This window comes from Myxocyprinus asiaticus, chromosome 6 (assembly GCF_019703515.2).
Source record: "Myxocyprinus asiaticus isolate MX2 ecotype Aquarium Trade chromosome 6, UBuf_Myxa_2, whole genome shotgun sequence".
NCBI classification, from domain to species: Eukaryota; Metazoa; Chordata; class Actinopteri; order Cypriniformes; family Catostomidae; genus Myxocyprinus; species Myxocyprinus asiaticus.
The window spans coordinates 33,023,794-33,048,840 of NC_059349.1; the positions used below are offsets into that span (position 1 = coordinate 33,023,794).

Consider the following 25,047-nt stretch of genomic DNA (forward strand, 5'->3'; position numbering starts at 1 on the left):
GCCTAACATCTTTTATGTTCCATAAAAAAAAAGAATATGGAATATGTTGAAAATATAAGACTATGTTTGGAACGACATAAGGGTGAGTAAATGATGGCAGAATTTTCATTTTTGGGTGAACTATCCCTTTAAATGAGTGACTGTGTCTGTTGTTACTAAGTGACAATGTTTGTTGAACTGTTTGTTGAAGCTGCCAATCCATCCTATCTAATTTCAGACTTTCTGTCTTCCAAATGTGTCCAGTCACAAGTTTGTGGCCAAAATTAAGCTAAAAACTAGGCAACATGAAATCAGATGAATAATGGCTGAGGTAATGCTTTTATGAAAATGATACTTAATTCTAACAGCTTTTGCAAATTTGTTGAATTCAGATCATAAGACTATTATAAAGCCTATAATTATTAGTAAATAGCTAATGCCTGAACTCTGATTGGAAAGAGTTAACTGTTCAAATTTGCTTAATTAGTCATTAAAGGAATATTCCGGGTTCAATACAAGTTAAGCTCAATCGACAGCATTTGTGGCATGATGTTGATTACTACAAAAATTAATTTCAACCAGAGACTATTCAGCAGAGATGGGACACTTTTTAAAAAATGAATGGGAGAAATTGGAACAAGTCAATTATTTTTTTTTGTAATCAACATTATGCCACAAATTCTATCAATTTAGCTTAACTCGCATTAACCCGGAATATTCCTTTAAAGGGTTAGTTCACCCAAAATGAAAATTCTGTAATCATTTACTCACCCTCATGTTGTTCCAAACCTGTATGAATTTCTTTCTTCTGTGGAACACAAAAGGAGATGTTAGAATGGTTAGCCTCAGTCACCATTTACTAACATTGCATGGAAAAAAGATGCAGTGAAAGTGAATGGTGACTAAAACCTACATTAAAAAATATTTAATTCTGGGCAGTCAATAATGACAAAATTTTCATTTTTGGGTGAATTATCCCTTTACTCTTCTTTAGCTTTAAGACTGTATGAGGAATAGCTTACAAAATGTTAATATGAAGGCACGACGGGGGCCTGGGTAGCTCAGCGAGTATTGACGCTGACTACCACCCCTGGAGTCACGAGTTCGAATCCAGGGCATGCTGAGTGACTCCAGCCAGATCTCCTAAGCAAACAAATTGGCCCGGTTGCTTGGGAGGGTAGAGTCACATGGGGTAACCTCCTCGTGGTCGCTATAATCTGTGATTCTCGCTTTCGGTGGGGCACGTGATGAGTTGTGCGTGGATGCCGCGGAGAATAGTGTGTGCCTCCACACGTGCTATGTCTCCGTGGTAACGCGCTTAACAAGCCACGTGATAAGATGTGCAGATTGATGGTCTCAGACGCGGAGGCAACTGAGATTTGTCCTCTGCCACCCGGATTGAGGCAAGTTACTACGCCACCACAAGGACTTAGAGCACACTGGGAATTAGGCATTCCAAATTGGGGAGAAAAGGGGAGAAAAAAATAAATAAAATAAAATATTAAGGCATGACATTCAGACATGAAACTCTGAATGGCGCAAGCTGTTTTTTGTTTTTTTTGTACTTGTTATCTGTTAGCCAATCAGCTCGCTCACATGTGACATGTCAAGCCAACCGGCTCATATGGTGTAAGCTGATTGTGCAATCGGGTAGCCAATCAACTTGCATACTCTCTCTTTGCTAACATTTAAATTTGCTGAATTAGGCTGGTTCACTACAGCGCCCTGAAGAGTTTTCTCTGAAACCCTCTACCTCCCCAGCTCCACCAGTCTAGATCTGCCACATGGAGATTGCATTTATGTTTAATTGTGCAGCTGCATGTCACACATGCTTAAAGCAGCATGTCTTGTGTTGTGCAGCAGCAACAGCATGTCCACATGCTTAACTCAGTATGTGTGTATATGTTCTAGCAGTAGCAGCAGCAGCGTAGCAGATCTAGTCTACCAAGACCAATATCCTAACAATGTCAGACCCACATTAACATACTTGATCTTTCCGAGAGTTATCATGACTGAACTATGATTATGAATCAGACAGTCACCCACTCTTAACGTAGAAACAGATTTTTTTACTGAAAACAAATTGCAAACAAGGAATACTGGTGTCTTTTATAGTGTTTGCGAAACCAAATTTGACTATTAGTCTCCCTTGGGAGATTAATCGTTTATACTGTATATTTCAGTCCATGTACCACACTAAAAAAGCAACTCAGTCATGGACTGGTTTCTGTCTGTAGTGTGGAAATCTGTCTTGTTGTTTTCATAGAAATTTCCATCACAAGCGTTCTGTTGAATTGGGCGAGTGTGAGTGGTTCCTATAGCAGGTACAGAGAACAAAAGAAAAAAAGAGAAGTACAGGAATTGTCTTTGATCGACTTTCAGTGTTACCAATTTGGGGAGTTTGTCACCAAATTTAGCAACCTTCTCATGGTTGCTTAGACTTTTAATGATGTTTTGCGACAAGGAGCTATTTTGGCTATATTTAAATATAATAACTTTTTGGCAGATTGGGTGATTAATTATTAAACACACAGGCAAAGTCATACTATGTGTTAAGAAGTCAGATCTAACAAAATATGCATTGACCACCAAGCACATTGTGAGTGCAAAACCCTTTTTTTCGATCAGAGGCAGGTGTGTATGGACTCATTTGCATAACCTAGAAATTTGTCTGTTGCTGAAACTGAATGTACCTTAGCCCATTACATTGCTGAACATGGATCAATAAATGTACCACTTAGAAGATTTATGTAAAGCACATTTTAAAGATGCTGCTTCCATCAAATTACACAGGACCAACTGCACTACCTTGATTAAAAAAAGTGTAAATAGCAGTAAAAAGCATCATAGTGTTAGATGCTATTTGCACCCCGGTGCAAATAATGGCAGATACTATTAGCATTCCTAATTAAATACTAGCATACAGTATTACTGCAGTGTGTTTATTGTGTTTATTTAGAGTCCCACATATTAGAGGCACCCTGGCCTAGACCAACCCCTAGGTGCTATTTACACCTAGTGCAAACAGTCACTCTGTAAAAAAAAATGTGATTGACCCACACTAATTGTTTTATGCCCCTTTTATATGCTTTTTATAATATACACACTCATACGCAGGCCTATTTATAGTGCATTTTCTTATTTGGTGACTTTTTCTGAAAAATAGAGACTTTTGAGGTGGGTTCTGGAGATTTTCAGAGGGAGGAGTTTGGCAGCACTGGCGACTTCCTGAGTACAAATGAAACACAGCTGTTGTACAGGCGTGGATGCGGGCCTCAGCATTTCTCTCTCTCTCTTCATTGCCTGCCACAGCTAACAACCCCATCTCACACATAGTCAAAGCACTTCTCTCATTCTTTCCCCCTTCAACCTTTAATATGATCAAGAAATCTGTAACATTCAGAATCTAAAATCTAGAACAGCAGTTATTTTGTCTTGATCACTCCTCATCTTTAATGTACAGTAATGTACAGAAGGTTTGGGATGTGTTATGTTACACTTTAACTACATTCAGATTGCTCGACTATTTTTTTTCTCATTTGGAATTTCCTGGACCTGAACCAGTCTGGAACTGAACCAACCTTTCCAGACCCTCCCTTAAGCCCTGTAGTAAAGGGCAAGGTATGGCCATCAGATCCAGGGCCCCAAATTGTTTTTCCCTACAGGTTTTTGTATATCATATGAGTTCCAAACAGAAAACATAGACTGCTAGGGTCCATTTTGTCTCGCACATGTATGAGAGGTGACTCAGTCAGTAAGTTTACATGTGCAGTTATAATCAAGCTATCACATGTTTTTGCATAGTTGAGCTCCAGTCTTTATCTGTCTCCAAGTATACATGGCACAATGCATAATTTGAAGGAAGTACATCAAATACACCGGTTTAAATACAGATTGCACATCACCTCTGTCTTTCGAAGCATGCATGCGCTGAATGCAGAGGCCAATTGGGGTCCGATTTAAGTGTATACATGCTGGACGAAGTTACGATACAATTGCATTATCAAGGTCTATTAGTCCGACTTTGCAATAATCAGATTTCCACAAAGATTTAAGTCAGACTAAGTGTTTTCATGACATGAATTATTATTTTAGTCTGACCTAATTAAATTTTTTAAAGTGGATTTAATGTACTGAACATAAACAATGTTGTAAGTGGATGCCCCCCAAAACCTTGCTCTTTTCTTTTCCTGTTGTTTTCCGTTGTTTAATTTAAGTGTCCTTTCTTGGAATTCCAGCAATTCCAGAAAGCGCACATCTGTATTTCTTCAGCTAAATCATCTTTTCCCTCCTGATTTTGAAAGCATGTGTGAAAAAGGAGGGGGGCTTTTTTTTTATTGCGTTTATGCAGTAAGTTGGGAGCCATTTTTCCATCTCTGGTGGAATAGCTTTCATTAGGTGGACAAAACAGAGCAATAAACACTCTAAAGCAATGTAGAAGTGATGCACTCCTTGTTTTTTTTCTCTCTCTCTCTCTGTCTCTTTTGCACATCCCAGTGACCCATAGCCAGAGGTGGTGATATTGCTTGTTTGCATGGTGTCGTTTGGTTATAGATGACTGAGAGTGGGCGGGGCGGTTGGGAGGCTTCTCCTGCTCTCCCCCACACAAACCACCTCACCAAACTCTCAGTCCAAGGGGGTATACATTCCCCACATCCGGGGCCATAGCTTTGATGGCCCTTTGAGGCGTTCTGCCATGATGTTTACACAGATGTGTGAGTCTAAGGACATGCTCCCCAGTGACCTGTCCACCCCCCAGCTCTCTCCTGGGGCTTTCATTTTAGCCTGCCCTGGATGCCATGGCTGCCACTGCGACCATCTGCTGATAAAACCCACATTCTGATAACATTAGGGGGGAGGAAGTCAAACAAGGATGTGAGCCCTGTTGCGGAATGTCTTAACTTTTTCTAGAGATAGTGGCCTGATGTTTATTTGCTAAGCCCCTTGTCTGTATCAACCTCTGCACAACAGGGCTCCCCTTTTCTCTTTGCTTCAACAAGAGAATCTGCTATAACAAAAAAATGCAAACATTTATGGTTGCCTTTCTGTTTATTTCCTCTAGATTTAAAGGGTAAACATATCACCTCAGAAGTAATTTGAACCAGACTGACACAAATCAGTCATTTTCATCCAGGAAAGCATGACACAAGGTCTCTCACCACAGTAATGGTGTAGTTTCAGATTGGCTCGTGAAAACAAGCAGTTATTCTAAGGAACTCACTTCCACCCTCACGTGGCAAAAGACTGTGATCTCTAGCGCTGCTTTGCGTGAAATCACTCAAATATTTGCTTGTCCCTTGAAATTCTGTTTTGTCTTAAATGAATATTCCAGGTTCAATACAAGTTAAGCTCAATCAACAGCATTTGTGGCATAATATTGATTACCACAAAAATGTACTTTTCTTTAAAAAAAAGCTCAATTCTGGTGAGACACTTACAATGGAAGTGAATGGGGCCAATCCGTAAACATTAAAAGACTCACTATTTCAAAATTATAGCCACAAGACATAAACAGTATGTGTGTTAAAATTATTTTAGTATGATACAATTGCTTAATAACTTTTTCTGTGTAAAGTTATAGCCAATTTTACAACTTTGTTGCCATGACGTAATGATGTAATGTCAACAAACCCTAAAACGACTGTAAAAAATTATGATTTATACAACTTTACAGCACAAATAATACATGATTTTTAACAGAAGAATTAATGTGTTTTTATAAAATTATAAGCTTCACATTTCTGCCTTTAAACCCTCTAAAAATTGGCCCCATTCAGTTCCATTGTAAGTGCATCACTATAATCTCGATTTTTGCTTTTTTTAAAGAAAAGAGGGGATGAGTCGAAATTATTTTTTATGGTAAATGACATTATGTATTGAACCCGGAATATTCCTTTAAAGGGAATTCCCTAAGGGTGTTTCAAATGTCTTTTATCATTGTTTTAGATGTTGTTAACCTGCCATTCTATAACAGTTTAATCATAGAGTCTGAAACGTGAGTTAATAACAAGCTCGGAAATCGCGTACTGTCAGAATATGTACTGCATTTGATGAAGGACATTCTTTAGGTATGCAGGTGAGTAGTATGAATAAATTCCGGACATACTTCATCCAGGAAGGTGGGCATTGTCACATGACCTGAATAAATTACGTAATGACTACAACAGTGAAAATAATTGATTTTGGTTTTGTTAAACAAGCACTAATTAAGCAGAAGGATCAACTTTCTTTGTACATACAGTTGAAAAGAGCCGGTTCTCGTGATGACTCATGGTTCTATGCCATTTTTTCCATTTTTACACCATCCAGTGTTTTGAACGTGACGTCTCCTCAGCTCCTGAGGCATTATGGGATAGTGCAGTGTCTAGTGGATCCTCTCTTCATATTAAATAGAAGCAAATACACAAAATATGCTACAAACAAAAACAAAGTTAAAGATGAAGTGAGTTATTTTTGCGCCAGCAAGCATCACCAAATGGAATTGCACATATAATCACTATTTTCAAACAGGCTTCCCCTCATCTTATTGTGGAAAACCTAGGAATTCCTTACTTATAGTTGTCTCTGCATATTAAGCATCAAAAACATAAATACACACATCATCTTTAACGGACCAAAAGCGGCAGCTATTCCAGTTTTTTTCCTGTCAGATTTTGAGTAGTTAAAAATGAGTTAGTGGTATTGATAAGACATGTTGAAAAGCATTTTCATATTTTGATGCAATGTTCTTTTCTATTGCAGGTATCCAGGAGGGAAGTGAATGCACTAAATGTAAAAATGACTGGGCCTTAAGGGTGGCCATTGCCCTTCTGTATGTGCTTTGTGCGCTTCTCACCATAGCTGTGGCTGTGTTGGGGTACAAAGGTAGGAAATCTTGAAACCATTGTCTGCATTGCTGCATCATTCATCTCTTACAGTGTCACATGCATAGTTGTATTGACCTGTTTCATGCGACATCACTGTATGACCGCCATGTTTGTGACCAAAATTCCATTTACCTTCGATGTGCTATGCTGTGGGATACGGCAAAAGCCGGGTAAAAAAAAAAGTTTTTTTTTTTTTTTCTTGTAAAAATGTTTGATCTTTTAAGTGACACAGCTTCATTTCGCCAAATTCAAGCGGCGATGAAGGGGGTGAGCAGGGATAAAAACAGTTGTGGGTCTTTGCTAATTTATTAAGACATATTAGTTATCTGTGTACACGTGTCAGTTATATTTATAACATCATCTATTCGGATACAATGAAACTGGAAATGCACATAGGACGATGTTATTCATAACACCTAATATGTCATAATTGTATCACATTGTATAATAAAGAAAAAAGCAGTACAATGTGAATATATATAGTATATATTCAATGTGTGTATATACTAATGTTAGTCAATAAACAACACACCATAAGATCATGAAGCACAGACTTCACACCATCAGAATGTAACATTAGTCTTATACACTAATATGCCTTGGCTGCTTTCTGTGTTTTCTTCATGAGTAAAAAGCAGCTCTTACATTTATGCAGACATGATCATCACAGACGTTTTATAATATTGTGACCAAATCAGACCAGAAAACAATACAAACATTTGAAACTTCGGAATGAGAGATGTTTACAGTCATGTACCGCTGGGCGTGTGTACTCTCGGGTAACACATCAAACTCGCCGGCGTACAAAGGTAAATCATGGATAAAATATATTTAAATGTCCATGAAAGTCAAATTTGACAATATCTGTGCAGATCTCAGACTTGTATACACCTTTCCTGGGACTTGGCATGGATCAAAAGCGTTTTTTGAGGGATTTTTTTATATCGTTTTACGGTTGTTTTTCCATTCACTGCAATTGTTTCCTCCCGCTGATGGTTACAAATATGGCGGCTGTGAGGAAAAACAAAGTGACGTCACTGAAACAGGTCAATATGTTTGTGTCTTCAGCCAACAATAGAGCTGTTCAGGTTGAAGTCCAAAAACCCTGAAGAGAATTTGCATTTTTAAGCCATGGGTTCCCTCTGGATTTTCCTATGGGTTTTTAAAATGAGTACTTTGAACATTGGACTTGGAGGGCCGTGGCTTGAGACCAGTCTAGCACACAAGCTGACACGTGAGACAAAAGTGTCATAGAAGCGAGACAAAATGACGTGGTTGCTTCAGAAAATGTAAAATCCACATTTGCTTTTAGGACATTATCGGTTAGTTTTAGGTGTTTGTTTAGTACCCTATGGTGTTCCTTTTGTTCACATTTCATATATCTTTTAGGCAGTGGTGTAGTAGTGACTGAAGAGGTGGGCATACTGTGATTTTATCGAGGATATTGTGTATAGTGAATACTTTCCTATTAAGAAATATTAATTAATTTGATATAATGAGGAAAAAAGACATTTGATACAATTACGGGATAACTTGTCATCTGCGAACAGTGTTAAAAATTAGCATGGATGCAGTGATTTTTCCAAAGTTTAATAGCATATGTTTTTATTTAAATCCATTTATATTTTACCTTTTAGCAGCTTAGTAAATATCCAGTGCAAATTATGGTGACACCAGTGCTGCTAGCGCATCAGCATTTCACTGTCGATGCTAGAAATGTCCCGCCCCTTATTGAAACGGAAAATATGATTAGTTGTAAAATACCCAACCACATCTAAAACAAACATTCCGATTGGTCGCTTAACTGAGTCGGACTGTCTATCTATCCGTGCATTCAGTTCAGCGTTCCCGCTGTTTCTTGCATGTTTAGAGAGAATCACTGTACACTTATTTAAAAATAATAATCAAAATATTCTTAATGGTGCAGTGACATCACCTCAGTATAATTTAAAGTTATGGGTCAAAAGCCTCCTCGCTGTTCTGGCGGCCACACGTATCATAAATAATTTTAGGTGGGCATACGCAAAATCATTCATAAGATAGGTAGGCATACGATGTATGCCTGCGTATGCCCTAGATTTCACTGCTGCTTTTAGGATACTATTGTTAAAGTTTAGGTTAAGGTTTTAGGTTTAGGAGGTATGTTTTACTCATTCAAACCTCCATCAAAAAGTCACCTTAAAGGTGCAGTATGTAAGATTCAGAAGCTCTTGTTATTAATGACACCTGTGGCCGTTAAGTGAACTGCAGCCAGCTAATTGTTGCTCGCGCTCGCGCACACACACACACGAGCATCGATCAAAGCAATGATGTAACATAGAAAGAGACAACGTGATTCACCGGCATCATGCTGACAGATGAGGTAGTATAATTAAAATTACACAGTTATGATTGTTTTACTACAAACTTTGAGACTGTATATTATATTTGACTCTCCAGTGCTGGAACAGAGCTAAAACAAAGTGTGGATATAGGTCTGACTATGCGAGACTGTATTTTGAAGTAATCACTTTTCTTTGCATGATACATTGACTGCATTTATACGATAGCCTATGTCGGCGTTAGCTAGCTAACCAGCTTTATCGATAGCTATTAGCTAAATTTGGTGGATGATGACAGTAGCTGTTTATAAAATAGACTGTACATTATAAATATGACACAATTCAGTATTGATGTGATTCCATCACAACTGTCATTTTGATATATCGATGCGCTATTGTTTTATAATAATAGAATGACCAAATTACGTTACACTAATGAATGGGTCTTTTTGCATTATCTTGAACATTGTCTAGCATTCATTTCATGTGTTATTGTAGTTTAGCTAAAATTACACAGATCAATCCTTATGGCACTATATTTCACATGCTTTGCAGTTATGTAAGCTTACCTGTCCAATAAGAAGAATGCCAATTCAGGGTTGGTTTTGATCCCCAAAACCGAACGAAAGTCCCTCCAGGAATCAAATGCCCTGCCCATGTTCACTCTAGTTTTCGCTTGACCATGATCACATTCCCGCTTAGCCAGAAGGGATTTAGTAGATAAATGTTTTTTTTGTTTTTTTGGCTTTCTCTGAGTTTGTGTAGGAGTCAGTGTTGTGCTGGGAGCCGGACGTTTGTTGGATTCCATCTCTAAGATAACGTTACCTAGTGTTGCAGACAGTTGTCGCTGTTGAATAGCGGAAGAGAAGCTATTACTGTCTGAGGCAAGGCTCTCGGTAGCGCGCATAAACGTCACATCCTTTGGATTTTCCCGGCAAAACCGACTCGCTCCCTTCGTATGAAAATCAGTCTACAGGCTTTAATAGGCAACCTAGGAAGTCTGGGAAGGGATCACTTTTTATGATTAGAAAAACCCATAGAAAATTCCCAAGGGAAACCTATGGCGGATTAGCCTTCTAAGTTCGCCTACAAATTGACGTGATGGCTCAACAGCTCTATGCTATTCACAGTGAACAAACGAAAGTGCAAGACACACTCACATAATTCCTGTTTTCTCTTGTTTAGACCAGATATCTGGAAAACCTTTCATTTAGATTCATTAGGATTTTTTCTTATCCAGTTAATTTCAAGAATGTGCCATAATGTAACATCTGCCATTATTTCTGCTTTTCAATGTTGAACTTTGGCTCACTTTATTTCTTAGATTAAGGCAAGCATATTGCGCCATTGACACAGTTCCAAATGTTATCACCCTGACTACCACAGTGGCATATGTTTTCTGTATTAGCCAGTAAAGCCAGGAAACAGAGCTGTGTGAAACAGTTTATTTTGTCTATTGCCAAAAAAACAGGAAAAGATTATACAATATTTAGTACGTTTACATTCCATTTAAAAGTTTCATTTCAGTCTGACTAAAACAATAATTAATTTTTTTAAATGTCACGTAAACACTAATATGAGTAAATGCTGTGGTTATCATAAAATAATATTATGACTATGGAACTGTACTAGTTTGGTTCATTTGCACCCTTTCCTTCACTAAAAACCTTAGTTTCATCATAAGATAAACTCTGTTTCTTTCCATTACTCACAAGAACTTATGCAATGCACCCAAAATCTGTTCTTGAAAACATCTCCTAGCTTATTTACATTTACATTTGATAAGAATTGCATTGTATTGTCCAGATCAAGTCTCTGATTTACATTGAGTCCATATGTCTTGTGTAGTTCTTTAAAGCCCTAATGCTAACCAGATGAGAAGACCATGTAAAGCAGCATGCCTCAAAGCAAACCTGCTCCAGAGGAGATTTTATGCCTTAGCAGCAATTTGTTACCTCAGAAACCACAGGCTAACTGACAGGGACTTTGTGGCATGCTAAATACAGTTCATGTTTCCTTTGTTGCCTGTGCCAGAGTGAATCTGGTCAGCTTTTGGGTGAGAATAGCCAAACTCTAACTTACCAAGAGGCAGTGATGGGTAAGTTACTCTAAAAAAGTAATTCATTACTAACTACTAATTACATTTTCTACCGTGTAATCAGATTACTGTACTAATTACTCTGTCTGAAAAGTAATTGCATTAATTATTATTAATTACTTTCTAAAACCCTTATCAACCTCGACCAGATGAAAAATATAAGGATAGACATGAAATTGTTCTTTTAATTCTTTCAAATAAATCATATAAAATCAAATAAATTATTCATGAACTGAATAATTCTCAATGAAATTTTTCAATGAAAAAGTAATTTAAATATAGTAATTAATTACTTAACAATGCATTACACCCAACACTGCCAAGAAGACGTTGTTAGGAGGGCGACTGTTAAGGTCATTTATAAACTTTCCCTAAACTCTCTACTAAACAACTTCATATTGACAACAGTTTATAATTGCAATTTTCAAATTCAGTCCAGTGAGTCTCCCAATGGTTTTTAATACAGATTTAGGCTGATTCCCTTTGGATAACTCATTCTGTCACTATGAGGCTATAAAAACCTTCCCGCCAAACTCCATTAAAAAATAACCTGTTTTATACAGGAAAATAATGTGGAGAAACTTGCAGTGTTGACCTCCCACTAACAGACTCCCAGTGTGAAAATGACCAGCCAGTCTTTGAAATGGACCTTCATGTTTTGTTTTTCCCCTCCAGCATATATTTGTTTTGTGTTTGGTTACACAAGCCCAGTAAGGAATGCTAACACCCAAGATCTTTGATGTGTTTTAGTTTGCTGGCGATGAAGAGCTAAGTGCTGCATGTCTGAATGAAACATGAGTTAAAAACAATGAGTGCAAATACACTGGAGAGTAAAGATGATGACTTTATTCCATTCATGTTTGACCGGCACTTGTTCAGGAAAATAAACACTTTGAGCAAGAGGGGGTTTTTAATCCATTCCAGCATGCCTCCATGGCTTTGTCAAAGTCTGACCGTTCCAAAGAAAAAGACAAATGTGGCATTTGGTGTTTTAATCACATTCCTCTTACCAAGAGAAGCAAAGTGGAATCCACAGTGAATGCGCCCTCTAGTGTTGAATGCAAACACATAACTCTAGAATCAAGACAATACATGCTGATGTTTATAACATTGTGTCAGGACATAAATGGTTATGACTGATTATATTAACATTTCAGCCCTTAAGCATCTTGAAATTGCTTAAACTGTGTTTTCATTATTGCATGAATCAGGGATGAGACCAAAAATGTCTGCATGAATAGCTATAGTGGTGACAACAAGACTGGTGGGAAGCACCCCAAAGGCTCACAGGAGACACTCAGATAACGACTCCTCAGGATCCATTCCAAATTCCAGAGGAAATTAAATGTCATGCATTTTTTGCTTGACTGTGTGTGTGGAATGTGATGTTCATTCATACTTGTACATTACATTTGAATTTTACTTAATACATTGCAATGTGGTAGAGACAATGAAACATTTAGCTAAGCTTTAGGTTTTTACATTTAGCTTTAATTAAAGTTAACTTTATATGTTTAATTCATATTTTAAGATTTGTTTGAGATCATATCAAAATTAGCAGACACCCTTCAGTGCCACCGAGGCTCCTGTGTTGAAGACCCCTATTGAATCAGGCTTTAAAACTCATGACAATGTCAAAAATAGATATACAAGTATTATTCTACATAAATTAAACTTGTTTATAGTAAACTTCCAAGTCTTGCTACAGATTCAGTCTGACTGGGATTCTCTAATGTGTGTCCCACAGTGGTCCAAAGGATGGACAATGTCACAGAGGGAATGGAGAATTATGGTGGGAAAATCATGGCGGTAGAGACAGACCTCAAAAAGCTTGGTGAGTCCAGTAGATGGGATTTTTCATGTTGCTCTCTAGAGATCACATACTTTTTACCAGTCAAATGTTTGGACACACTTGACTGAATTTATTTTTGTAATTGCATGTGAATTTCTTAACAAAAAATAAATATATATATATATATATTTTTTTTAAATGGATGAGTTTGACCAGAAAGCAAAGGAAAAAACAAAATAGCCAACAAGTGGCCAGCATATAACAGTCCAGTTGGCAAAAGGTGACTACTTAGAAGAACCTCAAATAAAAGATAGTTCTAATTGTTTAAAATTTTGGTCACTACATAATTCCCATACTTACATTTGTATTATTTCATAATAACACATAATAACATAGTAATCTTATCTGATTACTTTTGGATTGTTTTTGGATTACTTTCAATCTAATTCTATTTTATTTTATGTCTCATGCATTTGAGTAGGATAATCATTTTAACATAAAAGTACAAAGAGGACGAAAATGTATTCCATTCTTGCAGGACCCTTAGAGATAACATCCACAAGATCCTTTGAAGCAATTAAGTTCAATGTGTGAGCTGCACACCACTGGCGAGGTAGTAAGAAATAATAATAATAATATTAATAAACATATCTACTTCATTTTAAGTGCATAAAACAATAGAAACATTACGTAAACAAACAGTAATGAACCTGAAATCAACAGCAATGATATCGCCTGGCCAAAGCTAGCAGCTCAAAACTCTGACACACTTACATTTAACCCTTAGTACTTAGTAGTTCATCACCTATTCCTTAGCTGAGGTGCATAATCCTGTTTTTAGTGTAAAAGGAGCACATGCTCAAAATGTACATCTGTGAGAATATTGCGCTTCGGGGTAAGAATATGATGATTTTGATATGAAAATGATCAATAAATTATTAACAATTTACTGCTGTTGCCTTGTTAATATGTAATCATGTAATCTATAAAAAGTAACTGTACTGTGATTACAAGTATTTTAAAATGTAATTTAATCAAATTACAAGTACTTGATTTTGTAATCTGATTACGTAATCTGGATTACATGTAATCTGTTTCTACCCAGCACTGGCGATATATCATACGCGTAAAGTCAGTGGGCATGGGTATGAAGATTAAATATTTTCATACAAGCATGTGCTAAGTCTAGGCGCAAGTGGGTTGTCGAAACCACGCACGCATATCACTAATGGGCTGGATCAAGTGCAATTTAATTCTGAGGTTCTTCTCCGGGTATTGCATCATCTGTGTCCTATTATAAATTAAATTTTATGTCAAGCAACGTCAATATAAATGAAGACAGCCCATTCATAAGAATTTGATTCATGAAATAGTGTAAATGTTCTGTATGCAATGCATCCTCTGCTCTGTTTGTTGCTTGTGCTGCTCCAGACCATGATGTATGTGTTGTATGTTCTCTAACGGCCTCATGGGACTATTGGCTCTCGTCCTGCTCACTCGACCCGCTTTAAATATGCTTTGCTTCTCTCCCATTTTTCATTGTTTTGTAATTTATATTTGTTAAATGTTTCTCTGTTTAATGTTTCATGTTTAATTTCTGTACAGCATCTTTGAGCTTTGGAAAGGCGCTATACAAAATAAATTTGTTAATGCTATTATTATTATTATTATTATTATTTATCATATTGATCTACTGACACAAAAAAAATGGCTAGTATTAAAAGTTGTCAATAGCTCTTTGATATCATCTGCTGGTTGAATATCCCCAAACTGCGCCCAGAATTAGACGTGGTTCTCAAACTATTTTTCAGGAAATAGCAAATTGCGCTTTGTGCTATTTCACTTCATTAACATACAATACACCCACAGATAGCGCAAACACTCCCACCCACACCTGCTTGTGCTTTGCGCTGATACGAAAATTCCAGTTAGAATTAGTACACTCACAAAAATTGGATAAGGCGTAGCGCACAGTCATTGCGCTCAGCGCTGATCCTAGCTCGGTGACGAAAATAGAGCCCCATATGTTCAAACTTTTAAACTTTTGGTAGTTTAACTAGTTTTGCTAGAAACACAAAATTTTACATTTTTCATTGTATTTAATATAAGGAAAGAAAAAGCTTGCACACAATGTCCATAGAGATGTTTCAGCTGTTTTTCCATTGTATTAAATGAAATCTAAATTTGATGTGCAGATGATCAAACAGGAGAGAAGTCAGAGAATGCCACCAGTGAGCTCCTCTCATTCAAGTTGGAAATTCAAACCTTGCAGAATCAGCTCAATAATGTTGCTCTGAGGGCTTCTAGCAATAGAGCTGCTCTTGATGATCTACAGCTAGCTGGTGAGGACATGCAAAGTGGACATCTCTCACTGCGAGATCTGCTGGAGAGCAATGCCAATGTTATCAGCAAAGTCAACCACACCTTAAACACATACAGCGGCCTGATTGATGGACTAAAGACAGACACAGAGCGGCTTCAATCAGATCTTCAGGTGCAGGGCGGCGAGCAGAGCCGAAACACCCACAACCTCAGCACTCTGAACTTCACCCAAACCCAGCAGAGGAACCTAATTAGCTCCCTCCAAAGGTCAGTGGAGGACACCAGCCAGGCTGTCCAGAAACTTAAAAATGATTATCAGACCCTTCAGCAGGTGGCCAGGCAGACCAAAGCGGATGCTGATTGGCTGAGGGAGAAGGTGCAGAACCTTCAGGCATTAGCCGCTAATAATTCTGCAATAACTCGCTCTAATAGTGACACTTTAGAAGATGTGACTTCACAGCTGAACTCACTCTCAGAGCAGGTGCAGAACGCTTCAGCCATCACTGATGGTCATGACCAAAGCCTGCGGGAGCTCATGGACCAGCAGCGAGACCATGACAATGCCACTTCAATAAAGTTCGATGCACTGGAAACACGTCTTGACCGTAATGAGGGGGAGATGGACCGCATAACAGGGAATGTTAGCTTTGCCACACAACTGCTTGGGGCGATCAGCATAGACATCAATGGTCTGCGCACCTGTGCTGAGACAGTGACCCAGCACTCTGACCTGCTGCTGGGGCTGAACAACAGTGTGGCTGAGACCAGGGCAGACGGCACCGAGCTCAAAGCCCAGCAAGAAGAACTCGCTGCCAGGCTTGACCGAGAGGTCAGCAGCCTCTCCATAGTCATGGATGAAATGAAACTGGTTGACAGCAAACATTCGCAGCTTATCACCAACTTCACTATCCTTCAGGGTAAGACCTGAGGCGAGTCCTCTTTTCATTGAAATTAAGACAGAGTCTGCAATACAATGGCCCAATATGGTGACTCATGCAATCTATACATCCTGATTAGTGACACAAATGTTCACCTCTTTAATCTATTATAGCATTTCTAAAACTGAGATCCATTGGGGGTTAAATAGCCAGGGGTCCGTGGAAAATATTCTGAGCTGAATTGAAGTCTAGTTTTGACTACCATTGACTACAATAATACACTATAGATGTTTATTCCAAAATATACAAACATTCTTGTTGAGAATGCATGACTACAAAGTTAATTAAGAGTGTGACTGATTCAACTACATCATTCACAATACTTTATGGAATTGAGCAGTTACGGCCACAATTCCTGTTTCTATGGTAACAGCAATTTCTCTGATAGGTGGATCTAAAACAGTTGGGATTATGAAAGGGTTACTTAGTTCAAAAACGTTTGAGAAACCATGTTATATTATGCATTCAGGATCATGTTGCCTGGATAAATTATAAATGATTTCAAATTATTATTATTATAAATATTTATCAAATTATTATTATTATATTGTTTTTAATTATTTTAAAATTATGATATTTAGAGCCATAAATAGCAACCAAAACATGGCTGTGAGGTCATGCGGGTTGCTGTTATAGGCTGAATCCAAGATGAATCTTTTTGAAAGGTTTTAGTATTATTTTCAGGATTAAGCGCTTTTTGAAATCAAAATCATCTCTGATTGCCAGAACAAACTAGCCTTAAAATAATAGTTACACAAAATTAAAAATTCTGTCATAATTTATTCACCCTCATGTCATTCCAAATCCAAATGATATTATTTCTTATGTGGAATACAAAATTACATGTTTTAATGAATAGTGCGGTCCATCTATTCAATTCAATGTAATTCAGTATTATTCTGTCTGAACATGGGAGACCGGAAACGCAAGCTCATGTGAAGAAATTTCATACAATGTTGCATACTAAAGTTCAAGTTTGCTGAACTCTGAACTGCAAATCTGGATGACGAGAGGACCAATAGAAGATCGAAACGTCACACACTGTCCTCTTGGCTCAATTCAAAGGATTTCAAAGCTGTGTGTTTTTATTGTTGCTAGAAAGTGAGTAGACAGTATTCTCTAACATTTTGAATATGATATTATTGTTAATTGGGAAGTGTTATTTACTAAAACCAGAAGCCCTCACGCATGACATCATATCCTGGTGTGTTGCGTTGTACGAAAAAAATGTGCATGTTCAAAACCTAGTGTGACCATCTCTTGAGTCGTGCATCACATTCCAAGTCTTCTGATGCATATTATAGGTTTTGGTTAGAAACAACCCAAAATGTAAGTCATTTTTTAGTGAATATTTTGAAGTCCATTGCACATTCATGAGCGCTATGAGGGAAGCTTGTTCACCGTGGCTCGCATGTAAACGTAAAAACTTGTGTTGTTTAGCGCTAAAAGCAGTCTTCATTAAAGCATCTCATTTTGTCTTACGCATAAGAAAAATGTCATGCAGGTTTGGAACGACATGAAGGTTAATTGATGAAATATTTCTGTAATAATGGACATTTTCATTCCAGCTTTTTGTACTTTTAGACAGTTATGGTGTAAGTTAATTTATTTGTCTTTCATTTCAGGTCCTCCTGGTCCAAGAGGTCCTCGGGGAGACAAAGGGTCCCAAGGGCCCCCAGGAAAACCTGGCCAGAAAGGTGAAACTGGTGAAAAAGGAGCACCTGGTGTTGCTGGGCCTAAAGGAGAAAAAGGTCCAACAGGGCCTCCCGGTGTGCCAGGTTTCAAAGGTCCACCCGGATCAAGAGGAAGCCCTGGGCCAAAGGGTTCGCGGGGATCAGGGGGAAGGGCGGGGCCTCAAGGAGAGAAAGGTGACCCTAGTATACCTGGTCTGCCTGGAAGAGATGGTCAGCCAGGTCCTCAGGGGCCACAAGGACCACAGGGACTTAGAGGGCCAGCAGGGCCTGCAGGACCAGAAGGAGCCCGTGGGCCTGTTGGCCCCATTGGTCCACCTGGACCTCCTGGATTACCAGGACTTCCTGCACCAGTAGTTTTGCCCCCTGTAGATCCACAAGCCTTTGTCAATCGCCAGGTAGCTCTGCCTGCAAGTGCACCGGGTACAAGCTTTATTCTATTTATTCACACATACTTGATATAAGCAATTTATTAGATAGAGTTTCTATAGAAATATAAAGAGGATTTTGTGTAATATGTATATGTGGTTTTATGTTATACCAAACTAGGTTCTTAAAATGTTTAACACTTTGAGATCTATTTATTGCTGTTAGGTTGTTAACTACAAGTATGTTTATTAGTCAATATACCACAATCCTGAATTAATTTGATATGTCACTAATTTGAGAGTAACTTTTAACCACAAGGGAAAATGTGATAATATTTCTTATGTATTCTTTTAACTAAGGGTGCCCACCTCAGTGGAAGAGCTTCAGAGACACATGCTACTACTTCTCGGTTCCAGGAGAGAAACTGAACTTTGATGAAACAAAGGAACGATGTGACAACAAGAGCTCATCTATGCTCATTATCAATGATGAAGATGAACAGGTAGATCTTAGTTACTATTTTGATCTGTGGTCTCAAATATATGTCATAAATATACTATTAAAACAGTGTCTAAACAGATCACTGTGTAAATATCAGTGTTACACAATGTCCAATTTATTTTGTATCACAGCTATGGATAAAGAGGCAGATTTCTGGAAAAGGCTACTTTTGGCTGGGTCTCACAGACAGTGCAGAGGAAAACATCTGGAGATGGGTGGATGGGAACTTGCCTACCTATACGTGAGTAATTTGATTGTGTATATATATATATATATATATATATATATATACAGGTGCATCTCAATAAATTAGAATGTCGTGGAAAAGTTCATTTATTTCAGTAATTCAACTCAAATTGTGAAACTCGTGTATTAAATAAATTCAGTGCACACAGACTGAAGTAGTTTAAGTCTTTGGTTCTTTTAATTGTGATGATTTTGGCTCACATTTAACAAAAACCCACCAATTCACTATCTCAAAAAATTAGAATATGGTGACATGCCAATCAGCTAATCAACTCAAAACACCTGCAAAGGTTTCCTGAGCCTTCAAAATGGTCTCTCAGTTTGGTTCACTAGGCTTCACAATCATGGGGAAGACTGCTGATCTGACAGTTGTCCAGAAGACAATCATTGACACCCTTCACAAGGAGGGTAAGCCACAAACATTCATTGCCAAAGAAGCTGGCTGTTCACAGAGTGCTGTATCCAAGCATGTTAACAGAAAGTTGAGTGGAAGGAAAATGTGTGGAAGAAAAAGATGCACAACCAACCGAGAGAACCGCAGCCTTATGATTGTCAAGCAAAATCGATTCAAGAATTTGGGTGAACTTCACAAGGAATGGACTGAGGCTGGGATCAAGGCATCAAGAGCCACCACACACAGACATGTCAAGGAATTTGGCTACAGTTGTCGTATTCCTCTTGTTAAGCCACTCCTGAACTGCAGACAACGTCAGAGGCGTCTTACCTGGGCTAAGGAGAAGAAGAACTGGACTGTTGCCCAGTGTTCCAAAGTCCTCTTTTCAGATGAGAGCAAGTTTTGTATTTCATTTGGAAACCAAGGTCCTAGAGTCTGGAGGAAGGGTGGAGAAGCTCATAGCCCAAGTTGCTTGAAGCCCAGTGTTAAGTTTCCACAGTCTGTGATGATTTGGGGTGCAATGTCATCTGCTGGTGTTGGTTCATTGTGTTTTTTGAAAACCAAAGTCACTGCACCCATTTACCAAGAAATTTTGGAGCACTTCATGCTTCCTTCTGCTGACCAGCTTTTTAAAGATGCTGATTTCATTTTCCAGCAGGATTTGGCACCTGCCCACACTGCCAAAAGCACCAAAAGTTGGTTAAATGACCATGGTGTTGGTGTGCTTGACTGGCCAGCAAACTCACCAGACCTGAACCCCATAGAGAATCTATGGGGTATTGTCAAGAGGAAAATGAGGAACAAGAGACCAAAAAATGCAGATGAGCTGAAGGCCACTGTCAAAGAAACCTGGACTTCCATACCACCACAGCAGTGCCACAAACTGATCACCTCCATGCCACACCGAATTGAGGCAGTAATTAAAGCAAAAGGAGCCCCTACCAAGTATTGAGTACATATACAGTAAATGAACATACTTTCCAGAAGGCCAACAATTCACTAAAAATGTTTTTTTTATTGGTCTTATGATGTATTCTAATTTTTTGAGATAGTGAATTGGTGGGTTTTTGTTAAATGTGAGCCAAAATCATCACAATTAAAAGAACCAAAGACTTAAACTACTTCAGTCTGTGTGCACTGAATTTATTTAATACATGAGTTTCACAATTTGAGTTGAATTACTGAAATAAATGAACTTTTCCACGACATTCTAATTTATTGAGATGCACCTGTATATATATATATATATATATATATATATATATATATATATATATATATATATATATACTAAAGTATTCATGAACTGTATTATTGTTACTCCATTATCTATTTATATTATATTCATCCCATTATTTATAGGATCCATAGTAATTTTCCTGTAGCTCAATGGTAGAGCATTGTGCAAACAATGTTATGTGTCATGGGTTTGATTCTTAGGGAACACATGATAAAATGTATACCTTAAATGCACCTGCCAAATGCATAAATGTATTAAAGGGTGGTGTGTATATAGGGGGTGTCGGATATTAATAAGTGATTACAGTGGAACAGGTTAATCATGTGTAAGAATCCTGTTTACATTGAGTCTTGTCTGATTTTAACTTATAGGAAATGGAAACCTGGACAGCCTGATAATTGGAGTCATGGTCATGAGGAAGGGGAGGACTGTGCAGGGTTAATACATGAGGGCAGTTGGAATGACTTTTTCTGCACAGACCGCATAGGCTTCATTTGTGAACGAGCCAATGAATGTAAGTTACAAATTGAAGCCGTTTTGTTTGCATATATTTTTGTTTTCTTTGAAAACTGTTATCTGCTTAGTCATATAATTAATTGTGGTCTTTTCTCTATTATTCACAGCAAAAGTTCCAGTTTTATAGCATCCGTAACTGAATGAGCAGAGAATATTTTGGATTTGACAATCACCAAGACACTTCAGAAGGCTTCTGTCATATTGCCCTCACACAAGTACCACCTCTTTGCAGAAAGTATCTTACCTGATGGACTCAAAAATAAATGGCATGTAGACAATCAATGAGCAATTCAAGACTACAGACTATCACTAAATACACTGATCACCAGTCATGTTAATGTTTAGATAAATAAAAAAGCTGTAATGTTTTGTAATCATGTGATTGTAAATACCTTAAAAATGTTTTAACTGTGTCATTAACAAAGCTGATGATGCAATTATTCCAGTGCAATACAATGAAGCTTTGTAGCTGCTTTTATTAAAATAAAGCTATGCCAACAATAAAGCTACAAATACAGTATGTTAATATGTTTTCATAACTATAGTCCAACATTTTTCCACACCAGAGATTTACTTCTTATGTCTTGGTTATCAATGATGTGATTATTATGAATAAATCTTTAAAAAAACCTTTTGATTTTTCAAATATTTGAATATGCCGTAGCTATGTATAAAATAGTTGTGTATTTGAATACATGTACATGAATGTAGTCATCATAAAAGGTCATGTTTTTATCAGAAATAAAATATAGTTGGGATTTTTCAGTATGTTCTGTTGAAAATGTTATCATTTTGATGAATATGTTTTGAATGTGGAATATCCTATTTTGCAACATCATTTTAATAGATTGATGTATGAGAATGCTTCACCGGTTCATACACTTTGCATGTTCCTAAATTTCCTTTTAGTATGTTCTCATATAAAAATGGTTTGCGATGAAAGTGATGTCCCAGGTTCAAAATTAGTGTGATAAAATCGCTTACCAGGATTACAGGGTTTACCGACGTCATGTGGTCATGACAACAAAGTTGCAATAGGCCTATTGGATATATCTTTAAATAACATGTATAATGTTTATGCCTTGTGGCTGTAGTATTTGAACTGTATTTAACGTGTATTGACTGGCCCCATTCACTTCCATTTTAAGAGCCTTATGGCCCTTATTCACAGTAGCACCATCTTTAATTTTTGACGGGAATGGCCCTGTCTCAATACCCACACTTGCGGTCTTGGCCACTTGAGTGTGCGTGCACGCGACAGGAAGTAAGTGTTCAAGACCGTCCCATGTCTAAAACATGCCAAAGCTCAGTGCACTTAACCCACACTAAATCCACACTAGTGCGAATACCGCTTCAGAGCGGTCTTCCAGGATAAGTATATCCCAGAATTCATCACAATCAGGAGCCACAACCCGCCTACCTGAGTTGATCAGTGTATTTTCAATCTTTTCAACATTAGTTGTTTATTATAATCATAAGTGAAGCATATATTTATTTTAGTATAAATGAAAGTATTCAACATTATATAACGTGTTTGGGATGACTTAATATCAGCATCATAATTAAAAAATATGATTTATGTGTATATTTATATACCTCTTTGTTATCCTTCTCGACCAGTTATCACATTATTTGTTTTGTTCTTGCCTAATACTGCTGGTCATTTTGGTCATTTATCAGACAGTGTGGCATACGATATGCGGCCTAGTAAATGTTGTTTTAAAAATAAAACATTTATCAAATACTACCACAGGCTCTTTCTCATCTTTATGTATTTAAAATATGCTTTTTATTTGTTGTATGTAACCACATACTGATAAGTTGTGTTAAGCAGTATTTGGTCATCTTATATAAATGACAAGCCAAAGCACATCATTTAAATGGTTTGTATTAGTAGCTATTAATGGATCACACAGGTTTAAAGTTTTTATTTGATTAAATTAAGTTTTATGCCTTGTACTGAGAAACAAAGTAGAAAGAAATTGCTTATGTTTCATATTTTACAGCAGTTATGGACTATGCAATTTTACAGTTAAACATTTTTTAATGTGCAAAGTATTGAAAATCAAAATGAGTAAAAAGAATTAACTTTTACAATTATTTTCACACAGTAAAAAAATTGCTTACATATTTTCTTCAGCACAATACATTTCCAACATCCAGTAGTGTATTATTAAATGAAAAGAGGGGTAAAATGTTCAGTTATTTATTATTTTAAGTAGGCTATAACAGTCACGGCTACCAAAAACAATCAGTCTTCAGCTGAGTGAAAAGACAAAAACAGCTGTTGCAACCAGCACCAACATCTCTAAGTCTACAAGTGTCCCAACATGCAAAAAAGTCATAACCACACATGCAATCTTCACGTCTACTTGCACACTAGTGGCCAAACACCGGAAATACGGAAGACAAGTGGGTAAATAGGCAAGACCAAAACCGCAAGTGGGGTTATTTGGACAAGGCCAATGAGAACGAGGCTGTAAGGGGTAGACTTAAATGGGTTGTGCTGGTGTCTAAAGTGTTTTGGATCGTTCCGCTGACTAAACACTGAAAAAAGTCCAAATGTTTCAGTTGTGGGAAATTAGATGTGATCTAGGCGCTTTATACAGCTTATACTGCGCATGCCATTGAAAAGACTGTAAGTCTATCCCTCACAACCTCGTTTTCATTATCATCAAAAATCCAATTTGGCGCTACTGTGAATAAGCTCTATTGTAATTGCGATTTTTGCTGTTTAATAAACGAGGGACGAATCTATATTGTATTTTGTGGTCATCAACATTATGCCTGAAATGCTGTCGATTGTACTGTTGATTGGAATATTCCGGGTTCAATACAAGTTCAGCTCAAACGACAGAATTTGTGGCATAATATTTACTACCACGAAAAATCATTTTGACTCGCCCCTTCTTTTCTTAAAATAATAAATAAATCTGGATTACAATGAGGCACTAACAACGGAAGTGAATAGGGCCAATCCGTAAATGTTAAAATACTCACTATTTCAAAGTATTGCCACAACACATAAACAGTATGCATGCTAAAAAGATTTGAATGTGATAAAATCACTTACTAACTTTTTCTGTGTAAAGTTATAGCCAATATTTCAACTTCGTTGTCATGACGTTGTAATGTCTACAATCCCTAAAACCTTAAAATGTCTGTAAAAACGTCGATTTAAACAACTTTACAGCTGAAATAATACAGAGTTTTCACAGATTAATTAATGGAAGTGCTTTTATAAAATTATAAGTTTCACATTTCTGCCTTTAAAACCTCAAAATCTTGGCCCCATTCACTTCCATTGTAAGTGCCTGAAAAAGGAGGTAATCAACATTATGCCACAAATGCTGTCGATTGAGATGAACTTGTATTGAACCCGGATCATTCCTTTAATTATGCTTTTTTTTTTTTTTTTTAAGAAAGAAAGAAAAGGTACATTTGCATAATAACAAACTTTTTTTTCTATTTTTGTGCTGAAAATGGGAAAAATATATCTAAATTCACAAACTGACATTTTTAAACTGAGCATCCTCTAACAGTCGAAGAGATGTAAATGAATAACAAAAATGTGTTAGCTGCATCATCCCTTGACCACTGAGTCAGTGTACCATGTGATTAAATCATATGATTAACAAGCTATATTTGCCTTCCCTAACATTTGATAACTAATTTTACACAATTCGCCTAAATAATTTCTAATAACATTATCGCACAGTACATCCAGTGCCTCTCATATTTATTTGGATATGACAGATGTTTGTGTGTTTTAAC

At 37.2% G+C, this 25,047-nt stretch overlaps 1 protein-coding gene across 1 annotated transcript in view; it reads left to right on the forward strand.

Annotated features, from left to right (window-relative positions):
- The window catches only part of LOC127442002 (collectin-12-like), a 74,616-nt gene that overhangs the window by 27,951 nt on the left and 21,618 nt on the right, over positions 1–25,047 (forward strand). Inside the window, 7 exon segments of the mRNA XM_051699632.1 lie at positions 6,721–6,843; positions 13,012–13,098; positions 15,252–16,295; positions 17,942–18,430; positions 18,736–18,878; positions 19,009–19,118; positions 21,129–21,194. Of these exon segments, the coding sequence (XP_051555592.1) occupies positions 6,721–6,843; positions 13,012–13,098; positions 15,252–16,295; positions 17,942–18,430; positions 18,736–18,878; positions 19,009–19,118; positions 21,129–21,194 (2,062 nt within the window).